The sequence below is a fragment of the Saccoglossus kowalevskii genome, chromosome 2, assembly GCF_978046115.1.
Source record: "Saccoglossus kowalevskii chromosome 2, keSacKowa6.1, whole genome shotgun sequence".
NCBI classification, from domain to species: Eukaryota; Metazoa; Hemichordata; class Enteropneusta; family Harrimaniidae; genus Saccoglossus; species Saccoglossus kowalevskii.
This window is the reverse complement of record NC_140642.1, coordinates 10,172,496-10,189,638: the sequence shown is the minus strand read 5'-3', so window position 1 is coordinate 10,189,638 and position 17,143 is coordinate 10,172,496. Positions and strand designations below refer to the sequence as shown.

General features: G+C 33.9%; 1 protein-coding gene across 1 annotated transcript in view; it reads right to left on the bottom strand.

Annotated features, from left to right (window-relative positions):
* LOC100374225 (uncharacterized) overlaps positions 1 to 17,143 on the bottom strand; it is a 56,571-nt gene continuing 39,428 nt past the window's right edge. The window contains exons 3-9 of the mRNA XM_002734522.4: positions 8,495 to 8,594; positions 7,990 to 8,130; positions 6,633 to 6,705; positions 6,279 to 6,333; positions 5,772 to 5,921; positions 4,017 to 4,190; positions 1 to 3,380 (exon numbers count right to left, since the gene is read on the bottom strand). Of these exons, the coding sequence (XP_002734568.2) occupies positions 3,177 to 3,380; positions 4,017 to 4,190; positions 5,772 to 5,921; positions 6,279 to 6,333; positions 6,633 to 6,705; positions 7,990 to 8,130; positions 8,495 to 8,594 (897 nt within the window). The 3' untranslated portion in view covers positions 1 to 3,176. The remainder of the gene's footprint in view (positions 3,381 to 4,016; positions 4,191 to 5,771; positions 5,922 to 6,278; positions 6,334 to 6,632; positions 6,706 to 7,989; positions 8,131 to 8,494; positions 8,595 to 17,143) is intronic.

Sequence of the window (17,143 nt, the reverse complement as noted above, 5' to 3'; positions counted from 1 at the left end):
TTTAGTTTCATTATCAAGTTTTATTACTTTCAGATTTTAGTAGTGAATAGTATAGAAAACTAACTACTGTGGAAAAATCGGAATCTTTTTCATTTCAAAATTTATAAATATTTACAATGTACAGAAGCTGTGATATGAGAGTATTGTTCAGGCAATGAGTTGGCAATTATGTAATTTCATTAATGGTCATACATGTATAGTGAAAACCAATCCATATTTCACAAATAAGATTTCAAAAGTTTTGTAGCATACAACAATTTTTCAAAGGTATGTAACATATCACAAAGTTCTAAAGGTAAGTAGCATAACACAAATTCCAAAGATATGTACCACACAAGAACGTATAAAAGGAATGTATCATACAAGAATGTTTCAAAGGTATGTAGCATACAAACATATTCCAAAGGTATATAGCACATAAAAATGTTCAAAAAGTATGTAGCATACAAGAATGTTTCAAAGGTATGTACCATACAAAAATGTTGTATGTAGCATACAAACATATTCCAAAGGTATATAACACATAAAAATGTTCAAAAAGTATGTAGCATACAAGAATGTTTCAAAGGTATGTACCATACAAGAATGTTGTATGTAGCATACAAACATATTCCACAGGTATATAGCACATACAAATGTTCAAAAAGTATGTAGCATACAAGAATGTTTCAAAGGTATGTACCATACAAGAATGTTGTATGTAGCATACAAACATATTCCAAAGGTTTATAGCACATAAAAATGTTCAAAAAGTATGTAGCATACAAGAATGTTGTATGTAGCATACAAACATATTCCAAAGGTTTATAGCACATAAAAATGTTCAAAAAGTATGTAGCATACAAGAATGTTCTAAACGTATGTATCTTACAAAAATGTTTCAAAGGTATATAACATATAAAAATGTCTTAAAGGTATGAAACACATAACACAGTTCCAAAAGTATGTAGCATTCAATAATGTTCCAAAGGTAAGAACCGTAACCTAGCATATAATAAACTTCCAAAGACATAAACATAGCAGTGATCCTAAATTATAGAACATAGCAATGCTCAAAAATACAAAGAACATGTGTTACGGTATGTAAAGAACAAAGCAATATTCTAATGATATAAAAATACAAAGAACATGTGTTACGGTATGTAAAGAACATGTGTTACGGTATGTAAAGAACATGTGTACGGTATGTAAAGAACATGTGTTACGGTATGTAAAGAACATGTGTTACGGTATGTAAAGAACATGTGTTACGGTATGTAAAGAACATGTGTTACGGTATGTAAAGAACATGTGTTACGGTATGTAAAGAACAAAGCAATATTCTAACGATATAAAACTCATACCAATGTTACATACAATAAAGAACACAATGTGCTCATCATATCACAATATTATGTATTATGATCAATTTATAGATTTATCCTGATTATAAATACTTAACTTTTTGTAATTTACTACATCAAGTTTACATTGTATGTCAATTGTCTTTGAAACCATAAAAACACAGAACATCTTTCTGAAACTCCTGTTCAAATGAAACTGTTTTTAATAATTCAGAAATACTTTATAAAGTCACATTGTTACATTGCTGCATTACTTCATGTGATCTTGACTTTTACTGACGCACTTACTCATTTACAGTTAGAATAAAATTATTTTTATCCAATTATACAATAAAATCCCCTAAAAATAAAAACAGGATTTAACTAAGTTTTAAAATGGCTGTGAAAAGTAGTCTCATAATAGCTAACCAAAATCCAACCCTGTAAGAGTTGCAGCAACCACACTAAATGGTTAATATAAAATAAATCAAATCAGTTAAATTACTATATCACATAATTTGATATTTAACTTACAAATTTTAATTAAAACACTGGAGGGCAATATATACTTTTAAAGATTATTATAACTGTACTAGAATCAGTTAATTAAGGAAAGACAATTAAAACGCATATTCCAACATTGAGTGTAGTGTGATATTGTTTGTTTGGTCTGATCACTAGTGTTCAGATGCTTTTGTGTGGATGGGAATCTTCAGAATAATCCATCATATTGCATCAACTTTCATGAATCATCATGCAAAAAATGGATTGTTAAATTGTGGGCCTCTGAACAACTTGTAGAACTGGTAATATTGCACTTGAGATTAAGACTGCCTGGAGGGAAAAACATGATGTTTTGTTTTGGTTATTTTCATAATTCCATTTATTGTGCAGCAACCATGGTAGCTTGAGTATCATAATGTCTTCTTTTGAAGGAATATAAGGAAGTACGTGTACAAGTAATTTTCATTGACAGAAGTTTTTATAAATAACCTTTTTAGGGACTGCATGCCAGAAATGCATGTCTGCTCAATTTAATAATATTGATTTAGAAGACCTTTTAGAAAAGTCAAACATAATGTAAAATTGAATTCATTATCACTACTTTTCCATGTGGGGATGACTTGAATAACCAGTGGCTATTTTTACTCTACTTATGAGTGGGTGAATTACATGACGTAGGATTGCCTAATTGTTACATCCGAACTACGTTGGCGTTTTGTTTAATGGTTCAGTGAACTGCAGCAATATAAAATATCATCAAATTACAGTATGTTTCAGGGAAACAATCTAAATTATTCTACAGAATAGAAAACAAGGTATACAAATGTTTTATAAACAAATAAAAAACGTTTTAAGTCACTGATATCGAGAATTCAAAGCTTGAATCAAATTTGTACATAATAACTGTCATTCTTTTCAAAACGTGATTGCATAAGAATATATTTGTTTCAAATCAATGATAATGTGTAAATGTGTCTTAAGCCGAGGTAAAAGTAGCTCAGTATGACTAATGTCTTGAATCTAAACTGTTAAAAGTAATACCCAAAGTAATACCAAAGTATATAAACTAAGTCTTGTCCTAGACAGTATAGATTCATCAATTCAGAGATTGTTTTATTTGAATAATATATCAACGAATATTTTTCTCTAAAGTTGCAAACAAGGCAACAGAACAAAAAATTATGTTTCTTATTTGCTGAATTTTAATTGTTTTCCAAAAATTTCATTTCAGTACCTTTTCCCTGGCATAGTACAAGTTTACCTTTCAATATCTGCATTTCCTAATCAGTTTTAACAGAGCGGTACTCAACTGACAACACTGATATGGAATAGAAAGTAATACATCTAATGTTACGATTTCACCATGCATGACCATATGTCTATTAAATTGTCTAAACCAAATAGATATCCATCTTCACGATTGCCTTCTATCCAGGGTGTTCGATGATCATTAGAATCTCCTTCAGGTAATGGTACTGTCTTACCAAAGTCAATCATCCAAACACTAGCTTTGCCATTCTTGTCATGGACAAAAAGTAATGAGCTACCAATCACCTGAACAAAAGAGTTGAGTGGATATCAATCAAACACTGTCAACACAATACAACACAATATAATTAGAAATAGAGTTTTCACAATTCCACAATAAAATTTTTCAAATGTGAAAACGCTTTCAATCCATGTATTTTTTTTGGTCTTTGTTTTTTTAATTTATTTTAAGTTATAATTATTTTTGATATTTTATTCAGAAAATTTTAATTTGCTGGCAGATTATTTTGAGTGTAACAATGATCTGACCAAATTAAACTGACTAAACTAAACTAAAATGAAAGTTATCAAATGAATGAATATACATATGTGTGAAATAATATACCCGTATGTATAAAAAGTTTGAACATGATTGAGCAGAGCATGTAAGAGATATATTTATAACAAAGACCTTTTTTTTTTATTTGGCTACAAGACTCTTATTGAATTAAAATTGAATGAATGAATAAATAAATCATATTTAAACAGGCAAACCCAGACAAGAAATGTATGTGATGATGATTTGAAACATGAACAAAAGGGATCTTTACCTTTCGTAAACAAACTTTCTTTTTGAGGCTAGGAGAGAAACTTTCATTCCCAGTACAACAGTTTGAATGATCTGCTGCATATTCTAAAACAAAAACAACTGAAGATACAAACCTCATGTGAAGAAAAAAATGGTGATGCTTCAAGTGTAGCTCGGATTGCTTTTAACCTTCTGATATATTTAGCAATAACAATTTGATCGCCTTCCACAAAGTAATTCAGTGATTCACCAATCTGTTCTTTAGTTTTGACAGTTTTAAAATCACGACTTGAATGGCCATCTCCTTTCTGTAATAAAGAAAGATTGACTATAATGTTCAGTCACGTTCCAATTCAATTTATCTATTTGTAGACAACTTCCACAATAATCCTCTGATAATAATATTGTACAAAGTACAACTACGTCTAGGTAATTACCGGTGATGCATACATGTTATATAACCTTACCATGGCAACACACCCTTGACAATTTTATATTTACATCATCATCTAACACTTGAATGGAAGTAATTATCTGTCAAGCCCCTTGTTTGCTGCAGCAGTCAGCTATATGTTTGGCTAAAAATACCACACACACCTAACTACCATGTGTAAAAGCAGTTCAAGCTAAATTTCAATTTTACACTACTGAGCATAAATGCAATTCATTATGAAAGAGAACTTTCCATACAATAGCTTAGGTAGGTCAGTATTTCCTGAATTAAGGAGTGACCATCATTTTAACAACAAGCTAGCAATGCACAGTTCCTCTATTTTACCAGTCTACCCATTTTTATCAGTAGTTGATCTCAGTGTTTAGTACAAATTTCATGTGGTGGTTTATAATCGCACATACAGACATAGAAACTTGCATGTACACCATTAAACAAAAAATCATATGATTGCCAGTTTTTGTTTGAATTTGAAAAAAATATGACCTGTACATGTAACCTAGTATGTATGATTCTGATATGAGGCTGTGCTCACCTGCGAGAAATAAATGATTTACAGACTGCCATTTTAGGAATTTAGACAAAAAGGCAATCAATTTGATCAAATCACAAAATGACCTTCCTGAATCCTAATCAAGCTTCCACCATTGTACCTTACCTTGACATCTTCTATCCTGAATCCTAATCAAGCTTCCTCCATTGTACCTTACCTTGACACCTTCTATCCTGAATCCTAATCAAGCTTCCTCCATTGTACCTTACCTTGACACCTTCTATCCTGAATCCTAATCAAGCTTCCTCCATTGTACCTTACCTTGACACCTTCTATCCTGAATCCTAATCAAGCTTCCTCCATTGTACCTTACCTTGACACCTTCTATCCTGAATCCTAATCAAGCTTCCTCCATTGTACCTTACCTTGACACCTTCTATCCTGAATCCTAATCAAGCTTCCACCTTTGTACCTTACCTTGACACCTTCTATCCTGAATCCTAATCAAGCTTCCTCCATTGTACCTTACCTTGACACCTTCTATCCTGAATCCTAATCAAGCTTCCTCCATTGTACCTTACCTTGACACCTTCTATCCTGAATCCTAATCAAGCTTCCTCCATTGTACCTTACCTTGACACCTTCTATCCTGAATCCTAATCAAGCTTCCTCCATTGTACCTTACCTTGACACCTTCTATCCTGAATCCTAATCAAGCTTCCTCCATTGTACCTTACCTTGACACCTTCTATCCTGAATCCTAATCAAGCTTCCTCCATTGTACCTTACCTTGACACCTTCTATCCTGAATCCTAATCAAGCTTCCTCCATTGTACCTTACCTTGACACCTTCTATCCTGAATCCTAATCAAGCTTCCTCCATTGTACCTTACCTTGACACCTTCTATCCTGAATCCTAATCAAGCTTCCTCCATTGTACCTTACCTTGACACCTTCTATCCTGAATCCCAGACAAGCTGATGAGCTAACATGCTCTCTCCACTGCATATATCTGGGTTTTGTAATAGCACCTAGTTTATTTTCTTCATCTGTTGGTTCGTTAGCATCTATGTCTATCATTTTCTGATACATGTCCTGAATAGAAATAAAATGAGTTATAGAAAACATGATATGATGGCCACCAGGTGTCTGAAAAACAAAATGGCCACCAGGTGTCTGGAAAACAAAATGGCCACCAGGTGTCTGGAAAACAAAATGGCCACCAGGTGTCTGAAAAACAAAATGACAGCCATCAAGGTCCAATAATGTCCAATGTTTAAATTGAGTTTGAACAAAATCTGTGCATACTGAGATCTGGTTCAGCAACAGCAGAAATGCATTTTGAATCAGATCATGAAATGAATGCATGTGCATATGTGTTCTAAGTTGAATGATGTATGTGTGAAGTTTGAATGTGATCGAACTCAGAGGTCAAAGCTTAAGATGTATTACCTTTCTAAGCTTGGGTTTTTCTCTTGCTTTGCTCAGTTCATCTTCTAAATAGGTTCTGGAAATAAGAAATATTCAACTGTTTTATTATTAGTGACAAAGTAATGAGATTCAGAGAAACACCCACAGTACAACGACAGATTCAGACACTGGGATAACATACTTAGGATTTTCTCTGAAAACATTTTCCATTTAAACACTTTAATTTTCGTTATTTGATGATTTATTGGTGTGAGGACATTTCGCAAATTGTGATGTTACTATTGCTAATCCAGTATGTGAAATTGGTGTAATGTTAATGATAAAACAATCACCCAAATGCATTACTGATACAGTATGTGAATTGATTTACTGTACCTTGTTCCAAGTTTACAGTCCATAACTGAAGGTGAATCAAAGTCTTGAAGTAAATCTTGCATTTGAATATATTCTAAGGCAGCAGTTAAGGTGAAACACACATATAACACACATAACACACAAATATACATTTCATCTATTTCATTTGCTATGCTATGTCACTTGCTATGCTATGTCACTTGCTATGCTATGATGTCACTTGCTATGTTATGATGTCACTTGCTATGTTATGATGTCATTTGCTATGCTATGATGTCACTTGCTATGCTATGATGTCCCTTGCTATGCTATGATGTCCCTTGCTATGTTATGATGTCACTTGCTATGTTATGATGTCACTTGCTATGCTATGTCACTTGCTATGCTATGATGTCACTTGCTATGCTATGATGTCACTTGCTATGCTATGATGTCACTTGCTATGCTATCCCTTGCTATGCTATAATGTCCCTTGCTATGCTACGATGTCACTTGCTATGTTATGATGTCACTTGCTATGTTATGATGTCACTTGCTATGTTATGATGTCACTTGCTATGTTATGTCACTTGCTATGCTACGATGTCCCTTGCTATGCTATGATGTCACTTGCTATGTTATGATGTCACTTGCTATGCTATGTCTCTTGCTATGCTATGATGTCACTTGCTATGCTATGATGTCCCTTGCTATGCTATGATGTCACTTGCTATGTTATGTCACTTGCTATGTTATGATGTCATTTGCTATGCTATGATGTCACTTGCTATGCTATGATGTCCCTTGCTATGCTATGATGTCCCTTGCTATGCTATGATGTCCCTTGCTATGTTATGATGTCACTTGCTATGTTATGATGTCACTTGCTATGTTATGATGTCCCTTGCTATGCTATGATGTCACTTGCTATGTTATGATGTCACTTGCTATGTTATGATGTCACTTGCTATGTTATGATGTCACTTGCCATGTTATATTTCTGACAAACTATTTGTTTAGATAACCCTCATTTACTATCAGTCAGTACAGGAAAAAGCCATAACAAGCCAGATTTCAGAAATGTAAAAATAAATATTGCTTGGTTATTTCAAATTGATGACCTGGTTGTCACAACAAATTGAAAATAACAATCAGCCTATGTGCAAACATTTTACACAGTATTCATTTGATAATGTTGAGTGCATATACAAAGAAGCAACTCAGAATCCTACAAATAATTGTTTAGTAGATACTGGTATGTTGTCAGTAATGAAAATTTATCTAGACGAGTCCTAAATCAGTTGCTTATTTATTATCTAAACTGTATATTATGCTTCTTGTATTATGCAGTCTAAGCATATGAAGATAACATATACCACAATTGAACAAAAAAGGATACTTTCTCCATTCTTGTCGACTTCACCTTTGTACTCAGGTATATAAGGTCTAAGTATATCTGTCATCAGAGACAAAAGACACCTCTGTTCTCTAGGGCAGTGTTTCTTTAGAACAGTACCAAAGTCACCAGCTTTGAAATTACCTACAGAATACAGAACATGGTTTTACTAGGAAGTTCCAGAGAGAAAATGTAGACAGGATGAATGAACAAACAAATGTTGAAGATCAGTAGATCAGTCCAGGTAAATAGATAAAAGGAGTTCACACACACACTGATTTGTGGAATCGAGAATTGAGCGGAGGTCGGGGGGGGGGGGAGCTAATGTACTTGTGTACTTTTTTTGTAATGACAGTGTCTAAAGGTCATTCACAGGCAAAACAATGGTATTGTTTGTGTCCAGATTAATAAAACAATGTATTTTGTAATACACATGTAAGAGCGCATGATTGTTAGCAAAAACAACTGATGTGACAGGTCAATGAACACAATAAACTGCCATACATACCTTGGTGACCGGCTAATTGAACCCATGGGTATTTCTTTTTAAATGACTGTATGAATGGTGACCAGTGTACCATATTACGTATTTTGCGCCATGAACTTGACTGTAAACAAACAAAGAATGTATTTAGTTTTTGTGGATATCAACCCTTCACTGTGTAATCGTTACAATATCAACTCTTCACTGTGTAATGTTACAAAATCAACTCTCCACTGTGTAACCGTTACAATATCAACTCTTCACTGTGTAACGTTACAAAATCAACTCTCCACTGTAACCATTACAATATCAACTCTTCACTGTGTAAGGTTACAAAATCAACTCTCCACTGTAACCGTTACAAAATCAACTCTCCACTGTGTAACAGTTACAATATCAACCCTTGACTGTGTGACCGTTACAAAATCAACTCTCCACTGTGTAACAGTTACAATATCAACCCTTGACTGTGTAACTGTTACAAAATCAACTCTCCACTGTGTAACAGTTACAATATCAACCCTTGACTGTGTGACCATTACAATATCAACCCTTCACTTCACAGATGAAGACAAAAGCTTAGATGAAAAGAAGTTTCAGATTATGCATAACGTGGAATTATTACATAATTCAGTTTGTCTTATTTTCCATTAGACATTTTAGAATTACATATAAAAATCAAAAATAATCAACCATCATTGCATAAAATACAGCATTTGTAGTGTACCATAATTAAACAGAACTTACAGTGGTGTGCAATGTTTGTTTGTTCTGTAATATTCATTTAATTATTTTTGTTGTCTTGTAATATTAATTTAATTATTTTCAAAAGCTGTCTTGTACAATTGAAACTAAAATAGAAAATTCCTTTTATTATTATGGTAAAAATTACGTAATAATGATTGTATGTGGGTGTTGACGTTCACTATTAGAAATAGAAATCTATCAGACAGTCAGTTTGAATTCATTTTATCACAGTCCCTGTTGAACTGATTGTATGTAGGTATTGAAATGCACTATTAAGCATAGAAATCTATCAGACAGGCAAATCACAGCTTGAATTCATAGCATGCTTGACATAATATTAGTGTCATGCTGTGTGATTTTAATTTGTAGCACACCACTCACAACAATCGTGAATTGAAATGCTTGTGACATTAAATTAAATCCCATCGATGTCATGTGTGATTCTAATTTGTACCACACCATTCACAAGAATTGTAAATTGAAATGTTACATAAAATTAAACCCCATCGATGTCATGTGTGATTCTAATTTGTACCACACCATTCACAAGAATTGTAAATTGAAATGTTACATTAAATTAAACCCCAATTCGCATGATTTTAAACCATAATAAATATTCGCATATAGTTGACATGTATCAACTGGAACTACGCAGAATTTTCAGAAAAGGCACAAAGAGAGTAGTAATTGGAATAAAATTACACTTATGTAAGTACTAGACCTATTTAACAATAGAGCCTAATGTGTAAACAGCTGACTTCAAGAACTCTTTGAAGATCTTGCTTTGACGTACATTCATTGACGTTGCAAGAAGGACAATGACTATCCTATTGGTTTAATAGTATAGTAGCGGATATTCAACAACGTCAGTAGCAGGTAAGACTGTGTACATTAGTCACACCTATAAAACTACTCAACCATGGTAGAAAATGAAGTTGAAATAAGGTAGCCAGTTATTCAGAAAACAATACATTATTACATCAACCAAGGATCAAAACAGTGTTCAAAGTTCAACGATGTAATATGAGCAGTGTATCATTCTGTCACTAGACTCTGTTAAAATACATTTAAGAAATTTACATGCACATTATGACAATATAATTACTAAGTTATTGAAAGAAAGTCTGTGTGACAAATAAGTATACAAGATTTTCAGTTATGAAAACAACAAATGCAACATATCATACCCTGACTGATAAAATCCTAAATATAGTTTCACTGAAAAATGAAATGATCTTCAAATTAAAATCTTACTCTGAATTCTTCTTTGCTAGTAATGCAGTTAATATCACCCTTCATGTCCGTGGAGATGGCCGAGATATAGTAACCCTTTTCCAATACTATTGTACATTCAGAAGTCATTGCCTTCATTGTGATGATACATATCCAAATGTTCAACAGTTCCTGGCGTTACCCGATATATATACAGTCATCAAGTCACAGTGGAGACTCAACACAAAAGAAACCCTCACATTGGGCTTCCGGCATTCTAACAAAGTGAACCCCTTAAGTTACTGTGTATTATGTAATATGGCTGAGAGGCCAATGTTCTCATTAAATCATACACAGCTGAGTAGAATGGAGTACTTTGTCTTAGATAGGGGTACAAGGTATGAATGGGATGGGCAATCAGTACATTTACAAATTGTAATAGTGGTTGGGTTCTGGAATTACACAATTTGATCATATTATAATTAAAAATTTGACATTGCAGACTAAATATTCTTAATTAATAAATTGCCTGCTTACGTCATTATAAACCATTCATATCCATGGATGCTAAGACAGCAGGTTATGTGTCAACTGATGTTGCGTTATAGCGCTTGGTCAAATAATTATTTAATTTATTTAGAATTTGTTGAAAAACACTGGCAGCTTAGCAATTTGTCATATTTTTGTTAAGGCTATTTTGTTAAGGCTATGATATCATATATATATAGTTAAAATTTTATATTACTCAAGTATAAACTCTAACCAGCTCAAATATTATGTTGTTTGACGTGAGAAATATTTGCCTTATTTATTAATTATAGATGCAGTTCACATCAAGTTCATCTAAGCTTATACAAGACTGACCAATAATAGCACCAACTAATGAAAAATAACTAACACTGTCAATAATGCACACATGACCTGTCACCAGGTTTTATGGATAGTCAAATTGTATAGAAAATACTAAATTACTGTAAACGAATATTCATTAATCAAATAAAGCTTTAAAGGAACTTGGGTATGCAGAAGAGAACAAAATTAAAAGCATGAAAGGGATTTTATAAATAATTAAAATTAATTTAATAGTGTATTGAATAGACATGCATCAAGAAACAAGATCATAGTCTTAAAGGAACAGGCACATACACGTATATTAGTGTACATGTACAGGCAGAAAAATCAAAGACATGTTATGCATACAGGAATAAATACCACTGACCCCAATACTTCTGAAGAAATAAATAAGCAGCTCCTCTCTTATATATTTTATATTTTAAGCTGAATTTTATATGGGTCTGTAGCGAGACTTAATTGATATATATGTATGTGAGAGAATATCAAGTGGTAGAAGCTGAGTTGTAAAACAAGTACCAGTACAAGCAGACATGTACTTGAAATATAAACCAATGGTCCATGGTTGAAGTAAACATTAACCCATATGTAGGTCAAACACCTACTAAATTTAGAAGTTCAGTTAACATTAAAGAGAAATATGTAAGTATAGTAAATAATTTGTTTCAAAGGTCAAATGCCATATGGGCCATGCTGTACACTCAAATAAAGCAGTGATACTCCCACAAACTTCCCCTACATGCATCTGAGGCCAACATGCAACAAACAAACAAACACTGCAGTACATCAAAAAACAATTATTTTATGAGAATACAAATCTATAAAGGTGAACTCAAACTGCTATTTTAATTTGACACAGTGCAACCAATTTTATATGACACATATAGTAAATATGGCTGACTGCCACAGGTGGTCATTCAAGCCACAATGTGACACAGTACAATCGTGTAGGTGAAGTTCATATGACACGTATGGTAAATATGGCTGACTGCCACAGGTGGTCATTCAAGCCACAATGTGACACAGTACAACTGTGTAGGTGAAGTTTATATGAAACATATTGGAATATTGAATATGATTAAGTGGTTATTCAAGATAAATATACAATGTGATAATCCAAATGACACATAGGTGGCTATCCTCAGCATTTAAGATGATCAGATTATCACAAGTGTAGGTAGAAGCAATGTACTTGACAGTGACAACTTTGGTTGTGGTGACATTCACCTACACCGTATAACAAAATTCTCTGAAACATTTGTTATTTACGAACTACAGATCAAAACAGTAGTAACTAAATGAAAGCTATTGTTTTACACAAATAATCACCATTGCATGTTGTTTGTTTCATTAATACATGTGTATTCCGAAACCAATGATTGCGTTGGCACAATGCAAATAATTTCATTAGTTTGGTTTCAACCCACATAAAACTATTATTAGTTTAGCATTTAAAAGATTTCTTTTTGTGAATTCTTTGTTACATCAACAAAACAAATTTTATTTTAGTTGTTGAATGAATTTTATTAACTCATTACAATACATAGTAACTTTTATTTTTTTACTTTTTAATCATAAAAACTAGCTAAAACTGTTTATGTGTTAGCCGACACAAGTCTGGTATAAAGTTATTATACAATTTTAGAGAAAATATAACAGAACAGTGCTACATGATCAGCATACATGTACAAACTTGGTGAGTTATTCAGGGTTGAAAAATGTATGGTTCAACAAGCAGTTAGATTGTATGAATGCTATTATTGTATTGATTAAGTTGCAGATCTATGTTGCCAACTTCCCACGGATTACAAGTATTGTCTTGACAAAAGTTATTGAAGTGGAGCTTTCTGAGACTTGATATGGCATGAACTGTGTTACTATGTGTATCTTCAGCATTTAAGCTTTCTTCCCTCGGGGGATACCTGTTCAAGTGATGACAATCATCTATACAGATTTGCCATCTTTGCTCTAACCCTCATGCAGACTGATCTGCCCCGAACATCTCACATAACAAGTCAGCCACAGAACAAGTAAACATTATTATACAACATCTTTTATAGTATAGACACAGATTAAAATAACAACATCCTGGGGGGCATCTATAAGCTCCACTTGACTTGGTTTTGAAGACAATGGCAAGTATTGAAGTCAACTTATTCTGTGTGAACGCATCACAACTTTGCTTTATTCAGAGTTACCAGTAGTGCGTGACACACTATTTTAAAAGACACGTTATTACTGACATTTATCAAATTTATGTCGTGATGATCACATCATGTAGACCAAACTAGTGAGATTATAAGATTTCACACGCATTTAGACATTGCCATGGTGATTACTAAAATATAATGAAAATAGCTCAAGTGAACATTCTCAGTAATGAAATGTTTGATAGACTAAACGAGAGCAATGAGGCTAAATGTTACAGAAATGCCCTTTTTACTTCATCAATATCACCTCAAATTTTATTTCATTCTGTTTAAAAGTATATGATGTCAGACATTTTTCAATACAAAAGATACTCTTGTTAGTGAGAAAAACAATCAAAATATTTACTTTTAACTACAAAAGACTTATTCAAACAGTCTGACATGTACAGAGTAGCCAATAGCCAGCCACCCATCTACGGATACATTATTATGTTTTTAGAAGAGATATGAAAATGTCTTGCGAGGTAAGTAGCATAATAAAAGAATTTGTTAAAAATAAAAGATATTGTCGCATAAAAAAAAAATCTAACTAGGTCTACTCAAGGTACCTACTTTAGGTATCAAAGCAATCAGGCTGGTTTTAGTTTTTCATCTTGTGAAAACCTTATGCCACATAAAAGTAGAAACTAATGTGAAAACATGTATGCCACATAAAAGTAGAAACTAATGTGAAAACATGTATGCCACATAAAAGTAGAAACTAATGTGAAAACATGTATGCCACATAAAAGTAGAAACTAATGTGAAAACATGTATGCCACATAAAAGTAGAAACTAATGTGAAAACATGTATGCCCCCTGCAAAGTAGAAACTAATGTGAAAACATGTATGCCCTCCTGCAAAGTAGGAACTAATATGAAAACATATATGCCCTCCTGCAAAGTAGGAACTAATGTGAAAACATGTGTGCCCTCCTGCAAAGTAGGAACTAATGTGAAACATATAGGCCCTCCTGCAAAGTAGGAACTAATATGAAAACATGTATGCCCTCCTGCAAGTAGGAACTAATGTGAAAACATGTATGCCCTCCTGCAATTAGAAACTAATGTGAAAACATGTATGCCCTCCTGCAAGTAGGAACGAATGTGAAACATATATGCCCTCCTGTAAAGTAGGAACTAATGTGAAAACATGTATGCCCTCCTGCAAGTAGGAACTAATGTGAAACATATAGGCCCTCCTGCAAGTAGGAACTAATGTGAAACATATAGGCCCTCCTGAAAGTAGGAACTAATGTGAAAACATGTATGCCCTCCTGCAAAGTAGGAATTAATGTGAAAACATGTATGCCCTCCTGAAAGTAGGAACTAATGTGAAAACATGTATGCCCTCCTGCAAAGTAGGAATTAATGTGAAAACATGTATGCCCTCCTGCAAAGTAGGAACTAATATGAAAACATGTATGCCCTCCTGCAAGTAGGAACTAATGTGAAAACATGTATGCCCTCCTGCAATTAGAAACTAATGTGAAAACATGTATGCCCTCCTGCAAGTAGGAACGAATGTGAAACATATATGCCCTCCTGTAAAGTAGGAACTAATGTGAAAACATGTATGCCCTCCTGCAAGTAGGAACTAATGTGAAACATATAGGCCCTCCTGCAAGTAGGAACTAATGTGAAACATATAGGCCCTCCTGCAAGTACATGTAGGAACTAATGTGAAAACATATATGCCCTCCTGCAAGTAGAAACTAATGTGAAACATATAGGCCCTCCTGTAAGTACATGTAGGAACTAATGTGAAAACATATATGCCCTCCTGCAAGTAGAAACTAATGTGAAAACATATATGCCCTCCTGCAAGTAGGAACTAATGTGAAAACATATATGCCCTCCTGCAAGTAGGAACTAATGTGAAACATATAGGCCCTCCTGTAAGTACATGTAGGAACTAATGTGAAAACATGTATGCCCTCCTGCAAGTAGAAACTAATGTGAAAACATATATGCCCTCCTGCAATTAGAAACCAATGTGAAAACATATATGCCCTCCTGCAATTAGAAACTAATGTGAAAACATATATGCCCTCCTGCAAGTAGGAACTAATGTGAAAACATATATGCCCTCCTGCAAGTAGGAACTAATGTGAAACATATATGCCCTCCTGTAAGTACATGTAGGAACTAATGTGAAAACATATATGCCCTCCTGCAAGTAGAAACTAATGTGAAAACATGTATGCCCTCCTGCAAGTAGAAACTAATGAGAAAACATGTATGCCCTCCTGCAAGTAGGAACTAATGTGAAAACATGTATGCTCTCCTGCAAGTAGAAACTAATGTGAAAACATGTATGCCCTCCTGCAAAATAAGAACTAATGTGAAAACATGTATGCCCTCCTGCAAGTAGGAACTAATGTGAAAACATGTATGCCCTCCTGCAAGTAGGAACTAATGTGAAAACATGTATGCCCTCCTGCAAGTAGAAACTAATGTGAAAACATGTATGCCCTCCTGCAAGTAGAAACTAATGTGAAAACATGTATGCTCTCCTGCAAGTAGAAACTAATGTGAAAACATGTATGCCCTCCTGCAAAATAAGAATGTGAAAACATGTATGCCCTCCTGCAAGTAGGAACTAATGTGAAACATATATGCCCTCCTGCAAAATAGGAACTAATGAGAAAACATGTATGCCCTCCTGCAAGTAGGAACTAATGTGAAACATATATGCCCTCCTGCAAAATAGGAACTAATGTGAAAACATGTACGCCCTCCTGCAAGTAGGAACTAATGTGAAAACATATATGCCCTCCTGCAAGTAGGAACTAATGTGAAAACATGTATGCCCTCCTGCAAAGTAGGAACTAATGTGAAAACATGTATGCCCTCCTGCAAGTAGGAACTAATGTGAAAACATGTATGCCTTCCTGCAAGTAGGAACTAATGTGAAAACATGTATGCTCTCCTGCAAGTAGGAACTAATGTGAAAACATATATGCCCTCCTGCAAAATAGGAACTAATGTGAAAACATGTACGCCCTCCTGCAAGTAGGAACTAATGTGAAAACATGTATGCCCTCCTGCAAGTAGGAACTAATGTGAAAACATGTATGCCCTCCTGCAAAGTAGGAACTAATGTGAAAACATGTATGCCCTCCTGCAAGTAGGAACTAATGTGAAAACATGTATGCTCTCCTGCAAGTAGGAACTAATGTGAAAACATATATGCCCTCCTGCAAAGTAGGAACTAATGTGAAAACATGTATCCCCTCCTGCAAGTAGGAACTAATGTGAAAACATGTATGCCCTCCTGCAAAATAGGAACTAATGTGAAACATATGCTCTGCCATATATTATGAAAACATAAATGATCTTTGATATGAGGTCGCGATATGATGGGAGCATTCTGAGACAAATTTGAAACACTAATAAGTTTTAGTTATAGCGGCATTATGAATAATGTAACCTTGCTAAATTTGTAATTATCTTATTTGATTCTATTCTATTCTACTCTACGCTACTCTACATGTATGAGTGCAATCTCATTATACAACTGAAATTCACTTTACTCTGTTTCCATGGAAGTCCATGCTGTATCCAACTAGAGTAACATGCAGCAAATCCTAAATTTAGTGTTGATTTATGTCCTACATGCATGCATGTTGGGTGGACCTGGATCCTGGTAGTAATACCTTATACAAGAATA